The 22,888-nt window shown below is 38.5% G+C and overlaps 1 protein-coding gene across 1 annotated transcript in view; it reads left to right on the plus strand.

The window, feature by feature from the left end:
- The window catches only part of LOC106872293 (uncharacterized), a 63,160-nt gene that overhangs the window by 22,121 nt on the left and 18,151 nt on the right, over positions 1 to 22,888 (plus strand). Inside the window, exon 2 of the mRNA XM_052972441.2 lies at positions 18,890 to 18,965. Coding sequence (XP_052828401.1) covers positions 18,890 to 18,965 — 76 coding nt within the window. The remainder of the gene's footprint in view (positions 1 to 18,889; positions 18,966 to 22,888) is intronic.

A 22,888-nucleotide genomic window follows, 5' to 3' on the forward strand; every position in this document is an offset into this window, starting at 1 on the left:
CCGTCGAATCCAACGGTGCAGCAATTCTGTTCAACCATCATTCGTAATTCGTAAAAAAAAAAAAAAAACACTATTAGATTTAATTACTACCTTGCCCTTCCCTATAGTTTTTGCTGTTATTTTGCCCTGGTTCATCCCTAATCGAGCAGATCTATGAACAAAGCCATTCTCGCCTTTTCTGATATAGGGTACGGTGCGTCAGGCACCATCATCGAATTTGCCCTTCACTGTAAGGAGAAATTTAACAAAGTTGATCAAGTCTGTTTTCGCAGTCCCAAGAAGGAAGTAGGGTTCCTCAAGATCCAAAGTATGCGCGCGTGCGTGTGTGTGAGAGACAGAGAGAGAGAGGGTGAGAGACAGAGAGAGAGAGAGAGACCTGGTGGATAGTCACAGGCCCCTCTTCAGTTCTCTGAGCTCTGGGACCAACGTGCCAGCTGAATCTTATCTGTCTCTTATAGACAGTGATGGTACGGTGTGATTTGCGAGATTCGGCTGCTGTTTATTGGAAGATGAGTGATCACAAAGAAGGCCCCTTTGCATCTGTAAGGAAGAAGAAAAGAAAAATTCTATAAAGTAACGATTCCATAAAGTAGCGATTCCATAAAGTAGCGCTTCCATAGAATAACAATTCCATAAAATCTTACAAGACAACTGTATAGGGTTGTCATTTAACGGAAAATCCTGCGACAAGACGTAACTTAAATCTGCGGAAACTCAGCGATAATTCATGGGGTGCACGATGAACAGCGAGAATCTAAACAATGCATCTACAGTAATCCCTCGACTATCGCAGGTGTTCTGTTAAAAAAAAAACCGCGATAGGTGAAAATCCGCGAAGTAGAAACAATACTGTACTGTATATATTTATTATTATTATTTTTATAATTTGTATATATTTATTTTATTGCGAATGCAAAACAAAACCATAGAGGAATTGATGTAAGCTTAACGAATAAACTGCGATAGGTGAACCGCAATATAGCGAGGTGTTACTGTAATCACTTTCACAACGTTTTATGAGATTTGAACGTAAATATCTTATCGCTGTTGTTTTTCGTTATCGAAGAACATCTTTCGTTAGACGTGTGTTCATTAGTACTCGACTTGACGATGTAATGAGACTTTGATACACCGAGTTTTATCTCTTCAGTCGTAGCTACTCTGCCAGGCCGACGAGCGCGAGCTCTTGTTAGATGCATTGTTCCGGCGGAGAAACTTTGAGGAGACATACAACGATGTCGAAACACTGCAGTTTATCAAAGTCCCCTTACTCCGACGAGATGAGTGTTATGATCATGCAACATGTAAAACAGTGGTTTTCAACCATTTTTTGCCGACGGGCCCCTTTCATTCTTATTTTATTACAGTGAACCCTCGTTGTCATTCAGTGCTTTAAAAAACCCTATTATATTTTCATAATCAAATATTTGGAATTGCTTAAACAAAAATTGAAATATTTTGTGTGTTGTAGAAGTATAACCGGTTTATTATAAATGTTAACAAAATGTTATGGATCCCCAAAGGTCACGTGGACCCGGTTGAGAATCTCTGGTCTAAAAGATGTTCTCCGATTGCGATAAACAACAGCGATCAGTTAATCTACATTCGGATCTGCCAAAACGTATTAAGAATGAATTTTTTTCTAGAAATAACTAAGAAAATTGTTCAATAATGAATAAATAGATTAAGATTTTATTTGATTTTGAACTTGTTTACGCCCCTTAACTCGTACTGAGTAAATAATTTTAAGCAATGACTGATGTGGCTATTCAAAAATAACGTGCTAAGTATGATGTAAATTATTGTGTAACCCATGAAATTATTACATCTTTTGTGAAACAATGTGTTATCTAAGACTACTTTGTCAAGCTTCAAGGTGCGTAGTCCAGTGGTTAGGACGTTGGGCTCGCAATAATAATGTCATATGCAGTGTTCTCTCTAAACCAATGGATTTCAATTGGGGTTCACATGATCTTTAGGGGTCCACGTAAGATTTTGTTGTTAAAGTTTATTTGCGAGAAATCAGTTATACTTCTACAGTACAGAAAATATTCTAACAGTTTTCTTATACAATTCCTAATAATACCTAATTATACAACTATAATAGGAGTTTTAAAACATTGAATGGCTACTGGGGGTCCACCAGAGTAAAATGGGAACTAAGGGGGTTCATAAGCAAGAAATGGTTGAGAACCACTTTAAACTGAGCCCTTGTGTGTACACATGTGTACACGTTTTGCAACAAAGAAATGAATGTAATATTTTGTCAAGGAAGACAAAATTTGCATGCAACACAAATTCCTGCGCACACTCAAAGCAATAATAATAATAATAATAATAATAATAATCAGAGAGGACATTGGTCCTAAGTTTTCTTTCTGGAGCGGGTGACATAAAGACTCCGTGAACACGGCACTTCACTTCGCTTCACGCTGTTTGTCTAACCAGTTAAAAATGAGTGTTATATCTTAGCTGTACCGTTGAGCCAAGATTATGAGGGTCGAGAGCGTGTCTATAACAATTAGCGAAACCGTTGATCATGTGACCAAGCCATACTCGCGCTCGCAAATATTTACAGGATGGTAATAGAATTTGAGGGAGATTTAGCTGTTATTTTCAGCAGATCAAGTAACCGTACAAAGTTGTTATTGTTTAACCCCGCATCGACATTAATTGAGTAGGTCTATGATCAAAGACGTTTTATCTAGAGACTCTCACTATTTGCCTGGCCCTTATTTGAAGCTTTATATTTTGATAGACATATACAAATTTGCCTGTTATTAATCACCCGTGACTCTTAAATAAATACAAGCTTGCATTTATCTACTCCGTATCAGAAACAAACTAGTCTGTTAACAACATTGACTGGTTCCACTCCCAACAAGACTTTTATTTATTCATTGTAACCTGACCCTGTTCTTATTGCTACTAGACGCCAACAAATAGCTTTTTAAGTATTTATTTTACTACGTCTTGAGGTTTTTCAAGATTTCCTGTCCATGTAAACACAAAAAGCCTGTTATGGGACGTAATTAATTAATGAACGTCCGCCTCTAAAGTAGGGCCAGACAAGTTCAGTGTGAGTTTCCTAATTCAAGAGTATCGTAAACATTATTACCATTATGATATTTCTAATTAGCTACATTAATTAGCTACATTTAATGCTTGCTACATTAGGTATGTTAACATTGTTGTGTGGTTTAGAAGATCGCTTTACACCTGTTTGGTCCTTGGTTCGATCTCAATGCTTGGCCTTTTGAGCAACTGTCTTCTGCCATAACGTCGAGTTAACAAACACACTATCCAAATTTTGGTACAAGGCCAGTAATTTCGGGGAAGGTGATAATCGATTGTCTCGACCCCGGTGTTCAACTGATACCTGATTTATCGACCCTGAAAGGATGAAAGGCAAAGTCGATCTCGGCGGAATTTGAACTAGGAACAGGAAGAAATGCCGCTAAGCAGTTTGTCCGGATATTTATGGTTTGAAGGCCAACACTTGTTTTCTTAACGAAACACTTTCAAACTTGGGATACTGGTAGAATGTGTCATATAAAACATCTTTTTCTCTTAGCCTTCTTAACAAAAATTACTTCTTAATAAGCTATTTCATGTTAAAGTTGTCGTATTTCTGTAATTTCAACCAATCACTGACGTCTATTCAGCTGAATACAGTTAGTGCTGTTCGGTGTCAAGTGTGTTATTCCTTGTTTAATTATATCATTATTCCCTAGTAAGGGTTTAAGGTTAGGGTTAGGGTTATGGTTATGATTTATAGGGTTAGGGTTAAGGTTATGGCAAAAATAATCATAACCCTAACCGTAATCCTAAAACTAACCCTAACTCTAAAACCCGAACCCTAACCCTAAAACCCTAAAGCTAAAACCAGTACAAACGCACAAACGATGTCATAAATAACAGTGACAAACGAAATATATACCGCTGATAGTTGATGTTGACAACGGATAGTTTTTGCTGACAAACAACGGCACTAATGTTATTCAAGGGAAAAAATCCCGGAACACCGTTGTTTACATTCCACGGCGTAAATGTTTTCACCTCAATAGACCTCAGTGATTGGTTGAAATTACCGAAATACGACAATTTTTTTACATGAAATAACTTCGAATACAAATTTTTTTATCTGTTCTATAACACAAAATATACAAGTATTCGAAGTTTGAAAGTGTTTCGGTACCAAAAACACTACAAAAAAAAAAAAAAAATGTTGGCCGTCAAACCATAAGGATCCGTTTGTCCAGTATGCTAACTATTTTTGCCCCCTTTATAATAATAACTGCGTGTATTTGTCCGTCCAATCCTTGACAGCCGATGCAGGTTTGTTTACATCTCCGTAGCATAACAGTTCGGCAAAACAGAACGATAAAATACTATCCAGACTTTAAAAAGATGTAAGTACTATGGCAGTTTCGTTCGACTAAACCTTTCAAGGTTGTGTCCCAGTATGGTCGCAATCAAATGACTGGAGCAAGTAAATCGATATGTATACCACTGAGGCAGATTAAAAAGGACGTAGTAAACCAAACGATATGAAATAAGTTCAAACGACAATCAATAACGTTGCTCTTCACTGGCCAAAGAATTTCCGGCTCATATTAAGAGTCTACTTAGCGTATTTAGATCGAAATTCCGATCATCGTTTCCTGTTATTTATTATTTATTTGTTGTTTGTTTCTTTTGTAGATTGATGATATAAACAAACATTTGAAAATATTGATAAAGGTTCTACTAAATAAAAAATAGAAAAAGAGAAAAAAAAAAGCGGCCAGCTGATCCCCCTTTCAAAAGAACAATTCCTCCCATTACTACTCAATACAAAGCAAGGTATTTCAAATACACAAATAGATGAATATATATTTGTGTCTTTATCCATTGTGTCAAAGTTCACGACATCGGGGCGTGAGCGTGCGTGCGTGCGAATAATGTCACTAAACAATGATGAGGTCGAAAATTTGTATTGAACCTAGAAGCTTAAAGAAATTTTCCGTAAATATAATAATTAAAAAAAAAAAGAAAAAGAGACGCTGACATTCCTGTGTGATTAGGAAGTTCGTTTCACACGCGCATGCACGCGCGAACAGATTCTACACGGTTTCCCGAACCAAATTGGCCGAGCCGACCAATGACTTGTAAATAAATTTGGCACATGGATGCGCTGTGGAAGCTGTGTGTGTGTGTGTGTCCAATCAATATTGGTTTGTTTACGTCCTACTGGTGTTGATTTCTTCGACTAACTCCAACAACGCGGTGCCCCAGCATTGCCGCAGTTCAATGACTCACATAAAAGAATAGCAAAATAAAAGTACACACCGTTTTATGAAAATAACCAAACCATCGCCGACATATATTTCATTAAGAGTCAAGTATTCCTGTATGTGTCCTCTTTTTCGCATTATTTTCTAGCAAGCACGCCGGACAAAATGGTGAGCGACATTTCGCTCGTCTTCATGTTCTGAGTTCAACATCCGCTGAGGTCGATTTTGCCTTTCATCCTTTCAGGGTCGATAAAATATGTACCGTTTGAGCACTGGGGTTGATGTAATCGACTTAGCCACTTGCTCGAAACTACTGGCCTTGTGCTAAAATTTGAAACCATTATTTACAAGCAACGATTCCTATTAAGAAGTGTGTTTAATAAAGAAGTCGATCCTACTCAATTTAAAATCGATATTAATCCCAAAATTAAAGGCGGTGAGCTGGCAGAATCGTTAGCACGCCGGACGAAATACTTAGCGGTATTTCGTCTGCCGTTACGTTCTGAGTTCAAATTCCGCCGAGGTCGACTTTGCCTTTCATCCTTTCGGGGTCGATAAATTAAGTACCTGTTACGCACTGAGGTCGATGTAATCGACTTAATCCATTTGTCTGTCTTTGTTTGTCCCCTCTATGTATACACTTAAAATTTGTATACAAGTAGCAATTTTCTGTTAAGGTTTCCTCTTTTGCCAGTTGCACTAAAGAAATAAGAATCATTAGCATGCCTGGCAAAATGCTTACCATTTCGCCTGTTTTTGCGTTTTGAGTTAAAATTCCACTGAGGTGGACTTTGCTTTTTATCCTTGGGGTGGGGGTCGATGAAATAAGTTTCAGTCAAGCACTGGGAGCGGTGTCTTCGACTGCCCCCTCATCTCCCTACAAAATTTCATGCGTTGTTCCTACAGCAGAAATGATACTAATCCCAAGATTTATCTCAAAATCGATCACAAAATTAAGAGAATTGCTTTAGAGATATCTAATGCAGATGCAAAAGATGACTGCGTGTAAATTTAACGAATTAAAAAAAGAATTACGTAAGTGCATGAAGCGGGGAAAATGAATTAAAAATATCTACGCCAAAATTATAATGAAGGTAAAAAATGAAACTTTACAGCTGAGATGATTTTATAAACACATCACCAGTTCATAAATTCCCGAAGAAAAGTACTTTTGAGATCAAGAACAAAGCTATGTAACTTGGCTGAAACCAGGTTACGAGAGAGAGAGAGGGAGAGGGAGAGGGAGAGAGAGAGAGAGACTGACTGACTGACTGACTGACCATCGTATGTAGGCACGGACATCATTGTGTGACTAAGAGGCTCGCTTTGCAACCACATGCTTTGCTTATCAATCCCACCGCGCGGTACCTTATAGCACCGGGCTGACCAATACTTTGCGATTGAAGTTGGTGGGCGGAAACAATGTGCAAGCCTGTCGTCCACACTACGACTACCACTTGACAACAGGTGTTGGCTTGTAACTTAATGGTTCAACAAAGCAGAACAATGGAATACATTCCAGACTGTTTACAAATATCACGCAGTGGTTGGTGGGTGGTTGCGCATCTGTTCCACTAACCCACCACTTCTGCTTCAAGGGTGGTGCACCAGCATGACCACAGTCCAATGAATGAAACAAGTAAAATAGTGTGTGTGTGTTGTGTTGTGTTGTGTTGTGTGTGTGTGTGTGTATATATATATATATTGTTCGAAAAAATAGTTCATATTCTATGAACTCGTACCTCGTATTTTTTTGTTGTTTACGTTTTGTGATGTCCTGTTCCCACATATATATATATATATATATATATATATATATATACGTATAGATGTAAGTATGTACATATAGGTAAGTATATATGCATATATATATATATATATATATATATAACTTATATTATATATACATACATATACAAACCTAGTTTTTCTTATATACTAAAATAAATTTTAAAATCGGTATCTCTCCTCCCAATTCAAAGGTCACGCTCAGTGAACATAAAATCTCATCGAGCCATTCTGTTACATTTGTAAAATGCTGTCACCATTGACACTTATCAAATTAAAGCTGACCAAATTAATCGGGAGCTAAATTCGATAAATACTAGAATTTGAAACGAGCTTTTGACATATACAAATTTGTTATCATTTACAAGGTTTGGTTTCTGTCTATTTCGAAAAAAAAAAAAAAAAAAGATATATTACTCTAAGCTTTTATTTATAATCATTTGTCTTTGGTTAGTAAGTCTTATTTCCTATTTGATTCTATGTAGAAAACAAAGGAAATGACATCTATTTTCCATTACATTTTGGACAGATTCAGCGCTGATTTGCTGAGGCAGAAATATTGTTATAGCAAATATTCTGCTCATTATCACAGATTTACTTGTCATTTGCTTGACCTTAACCTCTTCAGCATGTCCTTTAGTGGCTATCAATATGTGCATTTCTGATCATGAGCAGTAGTTGGGGGGGGGGGGGGGGAGTCTCGTAACCATGCATTGATAGGGATTCTTTAGGTTTGAATAAATGTAACAACAGCAAAGTTTGAAGGAAGTATTTGCCATTTTTCATACTTCCTAGGGGTAAGCAAATAGAAAATGATAGTTGCTACCCAAGTACAAAAATCGTGTTATACAGTGTTATTTCAAGTAAAGAAATGTAATCTATAAGCGTGGTTTTGTGTTCGATTTTACTGCGCAGCAAACGTTTTTTATTAGTCTTGGAGTGAGAAAGGTCTCGTTAGAGGAACTGGGGAGATGGAACTCCTTCGCACGCACACGTTAAGTTTGTGGGGGATTTTATAGATATCTTCCGAATAACAAAGGAACATTTACTGAGGAGAGAACTCAATACTAAAAGTGGAGTAGAATATAAAATTAGTTTGACTGGAACTTCCACAAAGTAACTTAGTTGAATAAAATGCTTAACAGTATTTCCCCCGGCTCTTTAGGTCCTAAGTTCAAATTCCACCGAGGTCGAGTTTTGCCTTTCATCATTTCGGGGATCGATAAAATAAGTACCAATTGAGTACTCGGATCGATGTAATTGACTTATCCCCTGCCCCGAGATTACTGGCCTTGGGCCAAAATTTGAAACCATAATTATTAGTTTTATTTTATTTTTTTTTCAACCATACGTTTATATTCTGTAAATAGAAGTTATTGATCCTCGTGTATTACACACTTCCTCTAAAAATGTGGCTTTTTAATGAATTAATAGTATTGCCATGGCACATGCATAAATATATCTTCTCCGAACACAAACTCGTCTTTCTAAGACTCTTGTTAGTCATATGACTTGTGTAAGGCTATCATTTGCAACTGGCAAAAGAGGAAACCTTAACAGAAAATTGCTACTTGTATACAAATTTTAAGTGTATACATTTACACTGAACAGTAGCAGAATGACCCTATCATATTGAGAAGTCTATTACGATCTTTGCTTGTTAAAAATTGATTAAAGAAAAATAAAATAAACACTGCTCAACTATTATCCTTTCTGATATGGTTTCATTTTATATTTATCGAGCAATTTGCTTAATTACTTTTCGCGAAAAAATCTTTGTTCGTTAAATTTGTGAGATATTTATTTCTTTTATTGCTCTGCTGCGAGCAAATATCGTGAATTTGCTTGTAAGCGAAAAAATTTTAAAGAAACTATGGAAATTACTATATGTGACACTCCGTCGGTTACGATGACGACGAGGGTTCCAGTTGATTCGTGAAATTAACGTGCAAGTGGCAGAGCACTCCACAAACACGTGTACCCATAACGTAGTTCTCGGACAGATTCAGCGTGACACAGAATGCGACAAGTTTGGCCCTTTGAAATACAGGTACAACTGAAACAGGAAGAAAGAGTGAGAGAAAGTTGTGGTGGAAGAATACAGTAGGGTTCGCCACCACACCCTGCCGGAGTCACGCGGAGCTTTAGGTGTTTTCGCTCAATACACACCCACAACACCCGGTCTGGGAATCGAAACCGCGATCCTATGACCGCGAGTCCACTGCCCTTAACCACTGGGCCATTGTGCCTCCACGGAAATTACTATAATGCTGTTTTCTATAAGTTACTTTCATATTACTTTTTTCTTTTTTACAAGCAAACTCACGATAGTTTCGGCGCCTTCTGTTACTTTCCAGAATCGATTTCTGTACGCTACTGGCTTTGTAGATAAGCAGTAATTTTCCGATTAAGCTACTTCTTTACTTTCTGCTGACGGTGGCTTACCACCAATTATTTTATTGCCGCTCGTTCCAGAAACACGAACATGCATCCAGAGAAAAAATATATTTAGCATGTGTCAATAGTAAACTTAATAGGACGTTATTACCTTGTGTCGCCTCGTTTTAGCTATCATCATATGTCATTATATTATTGCTCAATCATGAATTCATTTCAAGCTTATCGAACTCTTTACGCTGATTTACGCAAAAGAAAAATAGTATTTTTGGCACATGTACGTCAAATATATTCTTTCATCTAGTTTATCAGTAAGGCGAGGTTAAGTTGACACCTGATAAGAACTGAACTAAGAAATTAAACTATGCTACATTCCTTCACATCACAATCTATGCCATTACAACCGTCCAAAAGACATCCTACACCACTTGAAGAATCCTATATTTATTCTTGGACACAGGTCTTAATCCGTTAATCGGTTTAACATTAACACTCGACTCATGAATGCCTTTAAAACAGTTTACTGTACTGCAAGATTTCGGGCCAGGTTTCCAGCTTCATGGTATATTCATCCTTTCTTATTACCAGCACTGGGGGTATTGAAAAAGTTATGGGAGCTGTACCTTACTTCTCTAACTAAAAATGTATTAAATATAACCCACTGGAGCCAACATAGTCCTTAAACTTATTTGGAAAACATGTAAAATGAAAAACCTGCTCTAAACAAGCTTTTAATGTGGTGAGTCATTATACACTTGTTTATTTTCTTTATCAAGATTGTCTAGAAAGCAAAACCCATGTTAACTGATATCACGCGCAGACACACGCAGTAAATATTTTATTTCCATTTGCCCGCCTTACAATAATACAAAACAACCTTTATGTTGTCTTTCAACATGATAGAAGTGGTAGCTAAATTAACAAATTCACTGCTAAAAAAATAATAATAATGTTCTAACATCTTAAAAAAGACCAGTTGGGTAACGTGACCCAAGCTGCACAGTTTCGGAGACGACGGGTTGGTTATATTTGAGCGCCTTCGATCTATGGTCAAAAGTGTTTTAGTACTTAATTTACCTCGGTTGGATTTCCCACAGAAGGCTGAATAAAAATCTTCTCTTGAGATGCACAAACAGACATTTGATGTATGCCATCCAAAGACAACGTACATACTTCACACTAGACATACATTTCCCCGAACAGAGAGAAACATCGAGAAACCTCCTACACTGTGGTCATCTCAAATTAAATTTGATGCAATTCAACGAAACTCAATCATTACATATAAAGGAACTCTTATAACATTATAATCTCCCACCTAAACAATATAGTAAATGAGCCAACAAAAGAGCTTTTATATAACCGCTTGAACAGCTAAAAATAAAAACAAAATCTTGCTCAAATCACATCCGAGCATCTTATATATAGACAATACATTAGATAATCGTATATAACTTTAAAAATACAGGACGGTCGTGGCAGAATGACTTTTGATCATAGTTATGTTTGATCAATGTTGATCTGTCATCAAACCACGGTGCCTACATGGGTAAATCTATGAAACTTACCACAGACTTTAGCGCTCGCACTTTTCTAAAAGCATCTTGTGATTAGACATCTTCGAATTAAGACTGCTTAGCAAACGTTAGGTTTCTTTTCCCGGAACTAAACATTTTTCTATTTTGAAAAGTTGCAGATCATCGTCAAAGCATAAATGTGCTCAACATGACAGAATTGTACATGTATTTTTGAGCTGATATTGTTAAACACCTACATTCTGGATTTCCTAAAATAGCCGCTCATCAAACAGGTGAAATATTACCAAGGAATGAACCTCAACATGGCCATCCAACCTTCTAGAAATAGAAGCCAAATCTTTTTCAAATCATACCCTTATTATCTTCATCACTGTATATTGTTTCAACAACTGCCTCCTATATGCTCCCAACGATTCTGCGTCAGATATTTTCACACGTTTAAAGAAATTTTTCACGGGTCGACATGTATAACTCAAGTACATGGTATGGACATTCATTTAACCTGATCAGATTAAGAATTCGTTATCTTATCATGTCGGTAACACCTATTATAAATGTCCTGTCACGTAGACATTTTTGTTATTGTAATCACTGCATACATTGACATAATTAAATATGTGGATAGTTGTGAAATATAAACAAGATAATTTATTTTCAAACGCATAAACACTGAAAGAACAACAGAGACTGGATTAAATATCCATACAAAGCGGAAAAACTTGTCAGTAACCAGCCACAAGACTCGATCTCGCATCCCTTCGATTTTTTTCCGGTTTGTGTGGATATTTTATCCAGTCTCTGCTGTTCTATCAGCGTTTATGCGTTTGAAAATAAATCATATTTGTATCCCACAATACATTTCAACGCTTCTAAAACAAACATTAGTTTGTTTATATTTGTCGCAATTTGTGGAGAGATTAGAACACGTAGATTTTTTTGCAAACAACTTGCAGATGCAAGTGTTACCAGTTGAAAGTTCTGCATACCGGATGCTAGCAAGTTTATGGGGGTGATCAGAAGAGAATGCGCGCCGTTTCGGGGCCTACCTCTCGATGGCATCAATGCGCACCAGCCCCACTCACTGAAATGAGGTTCCGCTTGCTAGATCAACTAGTTATCAGGTTTCGCTTCATATTCTTCTAGCCATTAGTCATCGTCTCTTTTAAACCAAATCCAGTGGCTCGCATTTTCCACTATAGTCTGGATATCACTCACAGCGGTAATTGCCATACGATGAGTTAGGCCTAACGATAACAATATTCGTTTATTGGTTTCAGTCATTTAACTGCAGCCATGCTGGAGCACCGACCTTTAGTCGAACAAATCGACCCCAAGACTTATTCTTTGTAAGCCTAATACTTGTTCTATCGGTCTCTTTCGCTGAACACCGCTAAGTTACGGGGACGTAAACACACCAACATCGGTTGACAAGTGATGGTGGGTGGGGGACAAACACAGACACACAAGCATATATATATATATATATATATATATATATATATATATATATATACACACACACATACACAACGGATTTCTTTTCAGTTTCCGTCTACCAAATCCGCTCACAAGGTTTGGTCGGTCGGAGGCTACAGGTGCCAGGTAGTGGGACAGAACCCAGAAACCAATGGTTGGGAAGCAAGCTTCTAACCACACAACCACGCCTACATGATTCATGTATAGGTTCTCTCCTTGATTTCTCTTTCTCAATTACGTGCACATACTTCGTATCACGCATATACATACGATACAGATTTAAGATAATAATGGCCTCACTAATTTTATTGTTTATCTTTTTTGTTTTTGCCGTCAGTCTTTAGTTTTCAAATTAATCTATTCTAAAATAACCAGTCAATAACAATTTTGCTTTAGTTTAAAAAGCCCATCACCTCCAATCCTTCCCCGCCTCTCTCTCTCTCTCTCTCTCTCTCTCGCACACTCACAACCACTTACTCCATACATACACACACTTCCACACTCACTCACACCCACCCACACTCATACACACAAACGCTCACATGTACACCCACACTCACACATGCGTACACACCCACATTCACACACATACACACTCACACATGCACACGCTCTCACGTACACGCTCTCACACGTACGTGCTCTCACACGTACGCGCTCTCACACGTACACGCTCTAACATGTACACACACACACACACTCTCTCTCACACGTATACACACACACGCTCACATACATACTCACACACACACTCTCACATACATACACACACGGTCACATACACACATACACGTTCACACACACACATGTGTTCACATACATACACTCGCACGCTCACATAAACACACACTCGCACGCTCACATACATGTGCACACACGCTCACATACATACATGCTCACACACACACACACTTTTCTCTCTGTTCCTCTCTATTGATCCCTTTCTGTTCTTCCTCCTAATCGCTCTCGACGCCATTGTTACATCCCACATGCCGTATTTTTCACCATTTCTCCATCTCATTCCGTTCCTTTCACGTCATCACCCTTTTTGCAGAGCATGTAACAAGCACTAATAAACACAGACAAAATTCTGACGAAACAGATTATTTAATTAGAAACACACAACTGAACATCGTTTCATTTTGATGCTTGTATTTACTTCATTACATTTTCTAGTAAGACAACATGTACTGAGAAAGCTTTATTGGGTAATGAGGAGTATGATAAGCCCGTGGCAATTGGCTGTGGTCTGCTTTGGCAACATAAAGATTCGTAAAATAGGTTCGTATGTCATGAAAAGAAGGCAGTGCTGGTATTTTAGGCACATGTGTTTAGTGCGAAGAAGCTTCTCCAATTTTTTTTTTTACCTGTAGTGGTGCGAAATTATGGCCCCCATTAAAGAAGTACAATCTACGAATGCGCAAGGGACTTGCCTTCGCGGAAGCCCCTCGAGTGCGCATGCGTAGTAAAACCAGTACTTAAAGCGCTTCGCGCGCTTTCTAAACCTCTTTAACGCGGTGCTTTCGACGTGACAACTACTTGCTGCTTTGGCATGCCTCAACGAATCTCTTAATATCCAGATGCCGATTACAAGGTAACCAGCGGCTGCTAGGCTGTATGACACAGGATTTGTAAAGCCAAGCATCACCGAAATAAGTTTTATTTTTATTATGTTGTTAATTGTTCTACTGTTTCTTAATATATAATTTTGTTGAAAGGTGATAGAGAGAGGCTAAAGTCTCTATTGCTACTATCAACCTTTTACATAACTATATCTTTTATAATAACAATTTGAGAACAATACCGTTGCTGGTCACGTGTTTTCAATGTTGTTGTTTCTTACAATAAAACAAATATAACAAGACACTTCGAAAAGCAACTCTTCTTTCCTTTGTTGAAAATAAATAACAACTGACTGCTAGTGCAGCCCTCTCACCTTCTACAATGTTCTACGTGATCAAGGGAGGGCTGCAAGAGTGTCTTTATTTGCACGTAACTTTACAGGCACCGTAAGCAATTAGCGAAATTGTCGTACATACCACCAAATTATTCAGTTTTGAGCGATGGCTAAGCATGTATGTGTGTGACTTTATCCCCGCCACATATACGTACATGATGCATCTTCTCATTTGATAGCCATCCACTATCTATTTTCCGGTTCAGGTGATGAGCTGGCAGAATCGCTAGCACGCTGAGCGCCAAATATTTAACGGCATTTCGTCCGTCTTTATGTTCTAAGTTCAAATTCTGATCAGGTCGACTTTGCCTTTTCATCCTTTCGGGGGTTGATGTAATCGACTATCCCCCTTCCCTAAAACGCCAGCTTTGAGCCTATAGTAGAAAGGATTATGTTCTGATCAGTTTCTGTCCACTGTCACACGTCCACGTGTTCCGTGGTGATTCTTAATATCAGTTGCTAATTTAAATGGTTTAAGAAAACCATAACCAACAAGACACAGCATCTCTACAGGGCGGCTTGTCTGTCTGCCTGTCTGTCTGCCTGTCTGTCTGCCTGTCTGTCTGTCTCTTTGTAGAATGATATTCTTATGTACTGTCATTTGTCTTTGCTATTCTGTGCATAGGCGCAGGAGTGACTGTGTGGTAAGTAGCTTGGTTCCGGGTTCAGTCCCACTGCGTGGCACCTTGGGCAAGTGTCTTCTACTATAGCTTCGGGTCGACCAAAGCCCTGTGAGTGGATTTGGTAGACGGAAACTGAAAGAAGCCTGTCGTATATGTGTTTGTGTGTGTGTTTGTCCCCCCACCATAGCTTGACAACTGATGTTGGTGTGTTTACGTCCCCGTAACTTAGCGGTTCGGTGAAAGTGACCGATAGAATAAGTACTAGGCATACAAAGAATAAGTTTTGGGGTCGATCTGTTCGACTAAAGGCGGTGTTCCAGCATGGCCGCAGTTAAATGACTAAAACAAATAAAAAAATTTATAAAAAGAACAAAGAACATTTGTTTCTTCTATCATCTTGTTTCTGTTACTGGAATCCGGCTATGCTGGAGCACTGCGTTGAAGGGTTTAGTCGAACAAATCGACCCCAATACTTAAGTCTGGTACATATTCTATTGCTTTCTCTTGCCAAACTGCTAAATTATAAGGACGTAAAAAACATCGGTTGTCAAGTGGTAGCAGGAGCACACACACACACACATGTATATATATATATATATATATATATATATATATATATATATATATATATATATATATATATATATACGGCGGTCGTCCACATAGTTTCCTGTCTACCAAATTCATCCTCTAAGCATTAGTCGTCCTGGGGCTATAGTTATAGGTACTTCGCCATGATGCGGCACGATGAAACTGAACCCAAAACCATGTGGTGGCCAAGAGAGCTTCTTAACCAAATAACCATGCCTACACCTGTCTATAAATTTTGGTCCACAGTTAGCATTGACAGATGCAAACATCTTTTTCTTCATATGGTAGATCATTTTGAACAGGAAAATAGGAGATCGACTGGCCTCACTCCAATCAACAGTCTGAAATTGTAGCAAAAGCATAATAACAAACAATAAGCAGATATGCGACTGCATAAACTGCTGTTCTCTCTGCTTCGCACACATCATCTACAATTGGTTGAGACAAACGTAAACGAGTTTCAACCCAAGCAATGCAACTGTGAATTCTAAACCGTTAAACTCTGTGACTGATATTACAATTCTGCACCTCCATTTACAGCTGACATCTTTTGTGAAACACAATATAAACACATTCCAGTAGGCCTGCACATTCTGAATAAACAGGATTCTCAGAAATATTCTGCTATGGGAACCTGACAAATTAACTCCTCCCTTGCATCAGTAAAAACACACAGACCATAGGGCTGGAGAGAAATTTTATACTGGAGGGTCGTGCGGAATTAAGAGGAAATTTTTAAAACGGCATTAAAGAAAATTTTACTGCATAAGCTGGAAAATGTACGCTCATTGAACGAAAACTGTTGGTTAATCTTTACACACACACACACACACACACACACACACGCACACGCACACGCACACACACACACACACACACACACACACACACACACACACACACACACACACACACACACCGGGCCGGTCGATGCCCTATAAGTGAATGTAGTCGATCGAAACAGTGTAGTGTGTCTGAGTTTGTCTCTCACCACCGCTTGTCAACGGTGTCGATTTGTTAACGATCCTGTGACATAGCGGTTCGACAGATGATTACGATATAAGTTCCAGACTTAAAAATGAGAATTGGGGTCGATTTGTTTGACTAAATCCTCCAAGTCGGTACCCAGCGTGAACGCTGTCCAATAACTAAAACAAATAAAAGATAGCATTTCCGTCACCAAAGGAAGTTTTATATCTTGTTTCTAGTCATTGTTGCCACTCTAGAACCATCTCACACCATATAACGGCGACTGGCTCCGTTTTGATCCTTGTATCGTCTTTTCCTCTTATACATCGACAGCTGTTGGGAATGGAAGTGAAGGCGTGTGGCCAAGTGGTTTATGTTTGGGCCATGGTCATAAAATCGTGGGTTCAATTCTTGGATTGAGTGGTGTATTAGAATTTCATTTCACGTTGCTCTAATTTACTCAGCAGTGAATGAGTATCAACCGAGTGGTGATACAACTCCCGCTCTCTCTCTCCAACTCCCGCTCTCTCTCTCTCCAACTCCCGCTCTCTCTCTCTCCAACTCCCACTCTCTCTCTCTCTCTCTCTCTCTCTCCAACTCCCGCTCTCTCTCTCCAGCTCTCGCTCTCTCTCTCTCCAAGTTTCACCCTCTCTTTTCAGCTCTCTCTCTCTCTCTAGCTCTTTCTCTCCTCAGCTCTCTTTCCAGCTCTCTCTCCCCCTCTCCAGCTCTCTCCCCCTCTTCAGCTCTCTCTCCCCCTTTCCAGCTCTTTCTCCAGCTCTCTCTCTCTCTCTCTCTCTCTCTCTCTCTCTCGCTCTCTCTGTCTAGATGTGTCGCTGAGTCAAGGATGAAATGGACCGAGAGAATGTCTATGTCTGTTCATGACCTCAAGGGCACCTAAATTCGATTAGCGAAAGTATTGTACACGTTACCAGGCCACTCATGCACTTGCTTGTGCAGGCCGACTGTACTCTCATTGCTCTGTACTTGAAAAAGGCATCAACACAACAGCTTCAGTGACTACGACAATGCAAATAGTTTTGATTGTGTAAGTCAGTCGTAAGGAAGACGTGAGTTTTTTTTTTTTTTGTGCAACTTTTGAGTTACATCAGGTTAATAAGTTAAAATAGTTATTCTTTTACTTGTCTGAGTCATTTGACTGCGACCATGCTGGAGCACCGCCTTTAGTCGAACAATTCGTGGCTGGCTGCTAGTAAAAGGCCTTTGAAATCCTCCAAAAGGCCAAAATGCATCTGGCGCTCTTATTGGCCGCTGCTAGAACGAATTTCCACCTCCCTCCGATATTTATGGTTCTTTTAACACAGCACATCCAATATGAAGTCTTATCTCAGGACAAATATCGCAGTAACTGGTCCATTGACAATGTATACATTAAACATGATATATAAATGACTATTTTACTTACTGTAGGGTTTATCTTGTTCTCAAAGATCATTAGTGATGCACCCAAGTGAATTGACTGCAACCACGAATCAAAATCAGACGATATATTTTGCTCAGCAAGAGCTGACATTTTAACCTTCAATGTTCGGTTGTCTTTATTGATAAACATTATTCAGCAATATCGAAGAAAAGCGGAAGAATACATAAAGTATTGCTAACTAATACAGATATTTTATTCAAACTTATTACAAGCACCTTCCTGTCAAGGGTTCCAGACGAGCCTACCTCACGGCAGGAAACACAGATGGGGGTGGCGGTATCAAACTCCCTCATTGACCAAATGTTACATATCACAGGAGGTTTCAAATAATGGTGTAGCTCAGTTAACGGTGGTGCTCCAGCGTGACCACAGTTTTGAAGCTGAAAGATTTTAAAGAATTTTAAATTGGGTCGAAGCAATACTACGTAATTCGTTCAAAATGCTGTCGGATATTGGTAACAAATCTATGTTGCTAGAGACATTCACCCTGTTCAGGAGATTTATCTTTCATCTATTAAAGTAGCGCAGAATTAGAGATAAGCCTCAGTAGGACAATTTTTGTTACAATCAAAGTATCTATATAAATAACAAAGAACGTAAAGACGGACGAAATGCCGCTAAGCATTTTGTCCGACGCGGTAACCGTTCTGCAAGCTCACCGCCTGGATTATATAAATATTGAAACATAAGACTGCTCAGCCCTCACTGAAATAATCCTGAAAGACAATAGTAATGACAGATTTCTAAATTATAGATTTGTATAATTAACAGATTTGCAAGAATATTCGTATTTTGTGGCGTTACTATTTTATTTTATCTGTATTCTATTGCAGATTCCAAAAAGTGAACGACAAAAAGTAAACAAATTGACATCACTGAAAGACTTGCAGGAGTTTTTACATGTAAACGGTAAGTTCGACTCTATGTTCCTCTTGTTTAACGTCAGCGGACAGCTAAGGTCAACCACCTCTCTGTAATATGTTTGTATATACGCATATTCGTTGATTCTTAGATTAGTTTCAGTCTTAGGGTTATGACCATGTTGAGATACCAGACTGAACTTGAATGGGATTTTAATCAATCGTATTGATCTTTTTATTTATTTTAGTGTGAAACTTGTTTTATTGATTCATGTGTGGAACCGCTTATGTTACAGTAAATAATGGGACACTATTAACAGCGGTTTCTTGACTGACACAAGCACAGACATGGAACGGAACGCGCACACACGTCTGCATGCATCTGTGTATATATGGTGGTATTTTAGTGTGTGTATGTGTATACAGCTATATCTCTGTACATTTTTGTGTGCGTATAAATATATGTGCGTGTGAGTGTGTATGCATATATCAGTGAATGCGTATATGTATACATGTGTTTGTAAATATGTGGAAATAGAAGGGTATCTACGTGTGATGTATGTGTGTGTGTGTGTGTGTGTGTGTGTACGTGCGAGTCATAGCATCTGCTCAGTATGTTAACAAAATCCCTCTCACAAAGTATTGTTCAACCTGAAGAGTATATTTGTCGCGATGCTTGTATGTCGGTGTTTGTTTGCGTGCGAATCCATAACGATCAAATGGGAACATTATATATTTTTACTGAAAGATGCAACGAACAAGCGAATATAAAGTTCCAATAATTGCTGGTGATAAAATAGCAAGACTAGAAATCATGCTCAGTGTTTAAAAAGTTAACATAATACTGATTATTAATCCTGTGATACTTAAGTGTGTGTGTGTGTGTGTGTGTGTGTGTGTGTGAGTGTGAGTGAGAGAGAGAGAGAGAGAGAGAGACAGAGACAGAGAGAGAAACAAAGTATCTGCTCGGTATTTTTACCAAATCCCTCTCGCAAAGTTTGGTTTTGATTTAACCGTACTAGACTTTATATTCTATTCGAAAGGGCTCGAGAATAAAAGTACCATTAACATACTGCCAGTTAATTCGATCCGCTAGATACATCTATCCTCAGTAAATTACTCCACCATTATTACCACCACATCACCTCTTTAAAATGCCTAGCACTGGATCACGCACTTGCACACAGCCTATACCTCTGGCTGGAATTCAGCAAGGAAATCTTGGCGTTGCCTGGCAGGAGATGAGGACGTGCGTTCTCTGAGACTGTCTCAAACACCTGCGATTGTTTTGGTTTGGTTGCAAGAGGTGAGGTGTATGTTCTTCGTAGCTCTCTCAAACTTCTGCGATTATTCTTGGCGCGGAAATGCTTTATTACTAAGAAAATCGCGCGAACTTCAAGAACATTCGATGATGTTCCATTACATGGTTTGATGTCTCTGTAAGCTGACTGGTTAACAATCAGGATGCGTGACATCATCAGAATGCGATCTATGTTGTTCCAAGCTGGCATCTGAAATAAGTTCCATTCCCGGTCCCGCTACGTATTGTTTTCTAACCTTTGATCCAGTGCTAGGTGTTTTAAAGAGGTGATGGTGGTGGATTTACTGAGGATAGATGTATCTAGCGGATCGAATTAACTGGCAGTATTTTAATGGTACTTTTATTCTCAGGCCCTTTGGGATAGAATATAAAGTTGGCTGCGGTTAAATCCAAACCCAAACTTTGAAGTAACATAAATAAATATTGGTTTCAAATTTTGGTACAAGGCCAGCAATTTCGAGGAAGAGCGTAAATCGATTTCATCAACCCCAGTGCTCAACTGGTGCTTATTTTGTCGACCCCGAAAGGATGAAAGGCAAAATCGACCTCGACGGATTCTGAACGCAGAACGTGAAGACAGACGAAATGCTGCTAAGCATTGCGTCCGACGTGCAATCGATTTTGCCAGTTCACCACCTTAACGTAAATAAACATTACATAGTTTAGTCCAGCGCTATGCGTTTGTTATATAAGCATTTATTTATTGATAACAACACATAGAATACATAGAGCAACATTGAGCCTCCGGATCCGTGAGGCCCCTGGGCAACTGCTCAATGTTGCCATGTCTTTGGTGCAAACTGAAAAAATTGGTATTTAAATCCTTTCTCATTTAGGCAATAAAAGATCTAAAGAAGGGCGAAGAAAGCAGAGACACACGAGAATACAAACTCAAATTATCAAAATGCAGCTAACAAAAATTGTGGAGGAAGAAAGAAATTCCACGCTGCAATTGTTTTCGTTCCAGGTTTGAACCTGTGGCTACAAGCAGAGAATTTTTATAGCGAAATTCTATACAATTATTTCGTTAAATTAGAATATTGTGTCTACTAAATAAATATTTTCTAATATAGATTATTTTAATTATTAAAGCGGCGAGCTGCCAGAATTGTCAGCACATCAGACAAAATGCATCGGGCGTTTCGTTCGTCTTAACGTTTCAAGTTCAAATTCCACCGAGATCGACTTCACTTTTTATCCTTTTGGGAATTGATGAAATACGTTCCAGTTCAGCATTGATGTCAATGTAATCAACAACTCCTCTTCCCCAAAACTTCAGGCCTTGTGCCTATAATAAATAGGATAGGTCGTATGGTAAAAGTTTGGTTCCTAATCACAGGGTTCCAGGTTCAGTACCATTGCGTAACACCTTGGGCAAGTGTCTTATACTATAGCCTCGGGCCGATCAAAATTTATGAGTGAATTTGCTGAACAGAAACTGAAAGAGGCTTGTCGTGTGTGTGTGTGTGTGTGTGTGTGTGTGTGTGTGTGTCCATTACTGCTTGAAACCGGTGCTGGTGTGTTTACGACGCCCCAGAAACTTAGCTGTTCGGCAAAAAAGAGTAATAGAATGAATACCAAGCTTTGAAAACAGTTCCTGATGTCGACTTATTCGTCTAAAAATTCGAGGTGATGCCCCAGCATGGCCGCATCACGTCAAAAACAAGTAAAAGATGGAAGATAGACACACACACACACACACACACATAAATATGTCTGTGTGGCTTTGTGCTTGTCCGTCACCACCGCTTAACAACCTGAGTTGGTGTGTTTACGGCCCCGTAACTTAGCAGTTTGGCAAAAGACACTGATAGAATAAGTATCAGGTTTTTAAAAATGTACTGGGATTAATTCGTTCGACTAAAATTCTTCAAGGTGCCCTGGCTAATGACTGAAAGAAGAAAATGATAAAGAGATATAAGGCAATGCTAACGTAAAAGACAAATAATGATGTAAAATATCCAATCAAGTTACTTTTATTAATATTGATTGTGTGGGCTCTTAAATTCAAGATTCCGAATTCGATTCCAGGCAGTGACCTGAATAATAATGATAATAATGATAATAATAATAACAACAACAACATCGAAAAATACCTTAGGAATGAGAACCCAGGTTCAAAATTTCCCCAAGGCATCTGATGAAAACTGGAGGGTATATCAGCCGAAACGTTGTGTTAACAACAAAGAGGATGAGGACAAATATCCGTCAATTGTAAATAATGTACATAATTCCTCGTTTCTTTAATATAGAACTGAATGACATTTAAGTCGTTTGAGTATTCGTTTTCGGCATGAAACAAAGATTTCTGTTCACACACACATTTAATTCTCTCTGTTCATAAAATGGGTATTAGGCTAGTATATATATATATATATATATATATATATATATATATATATATTTATATATGTGTGTGTGTGTGTGTGTGTGTGTGTGTGTGTGTGTGTGTGTGTGTGTGTGTGTGATAACCTTTGTCACTGTGAATATGTGCGTGTATGTACGGCTTAGGATTGGCTGAAATATTGTTAACGTCACAGATATGGATAGACGGATAGGCATCTCAGAGAAAGGAAAAATAAAGCCAGAAAGAACTGAAAGGGAGAGGAAGGTAGAGACTGTTGAGAGAGAGAGAGAGAGAGACAGACAGA

The sequence above is a fragment of the Octopus bimaculoides genome, chromosome 13 (genome assembly GCF_046866305.1).
Source record: "Octopus bimaculoides isolate indiv1 chromosome 13, ASM4686630v1, whole genome shotgun sequence".
Taxonomy (NCBI): domain Eukaryota; kingdom Metazoa; phylum Mollusca; class Cephalopoda; order Octopoda; family Octopodidae; genus Octopus; species Octopus bimaculoides.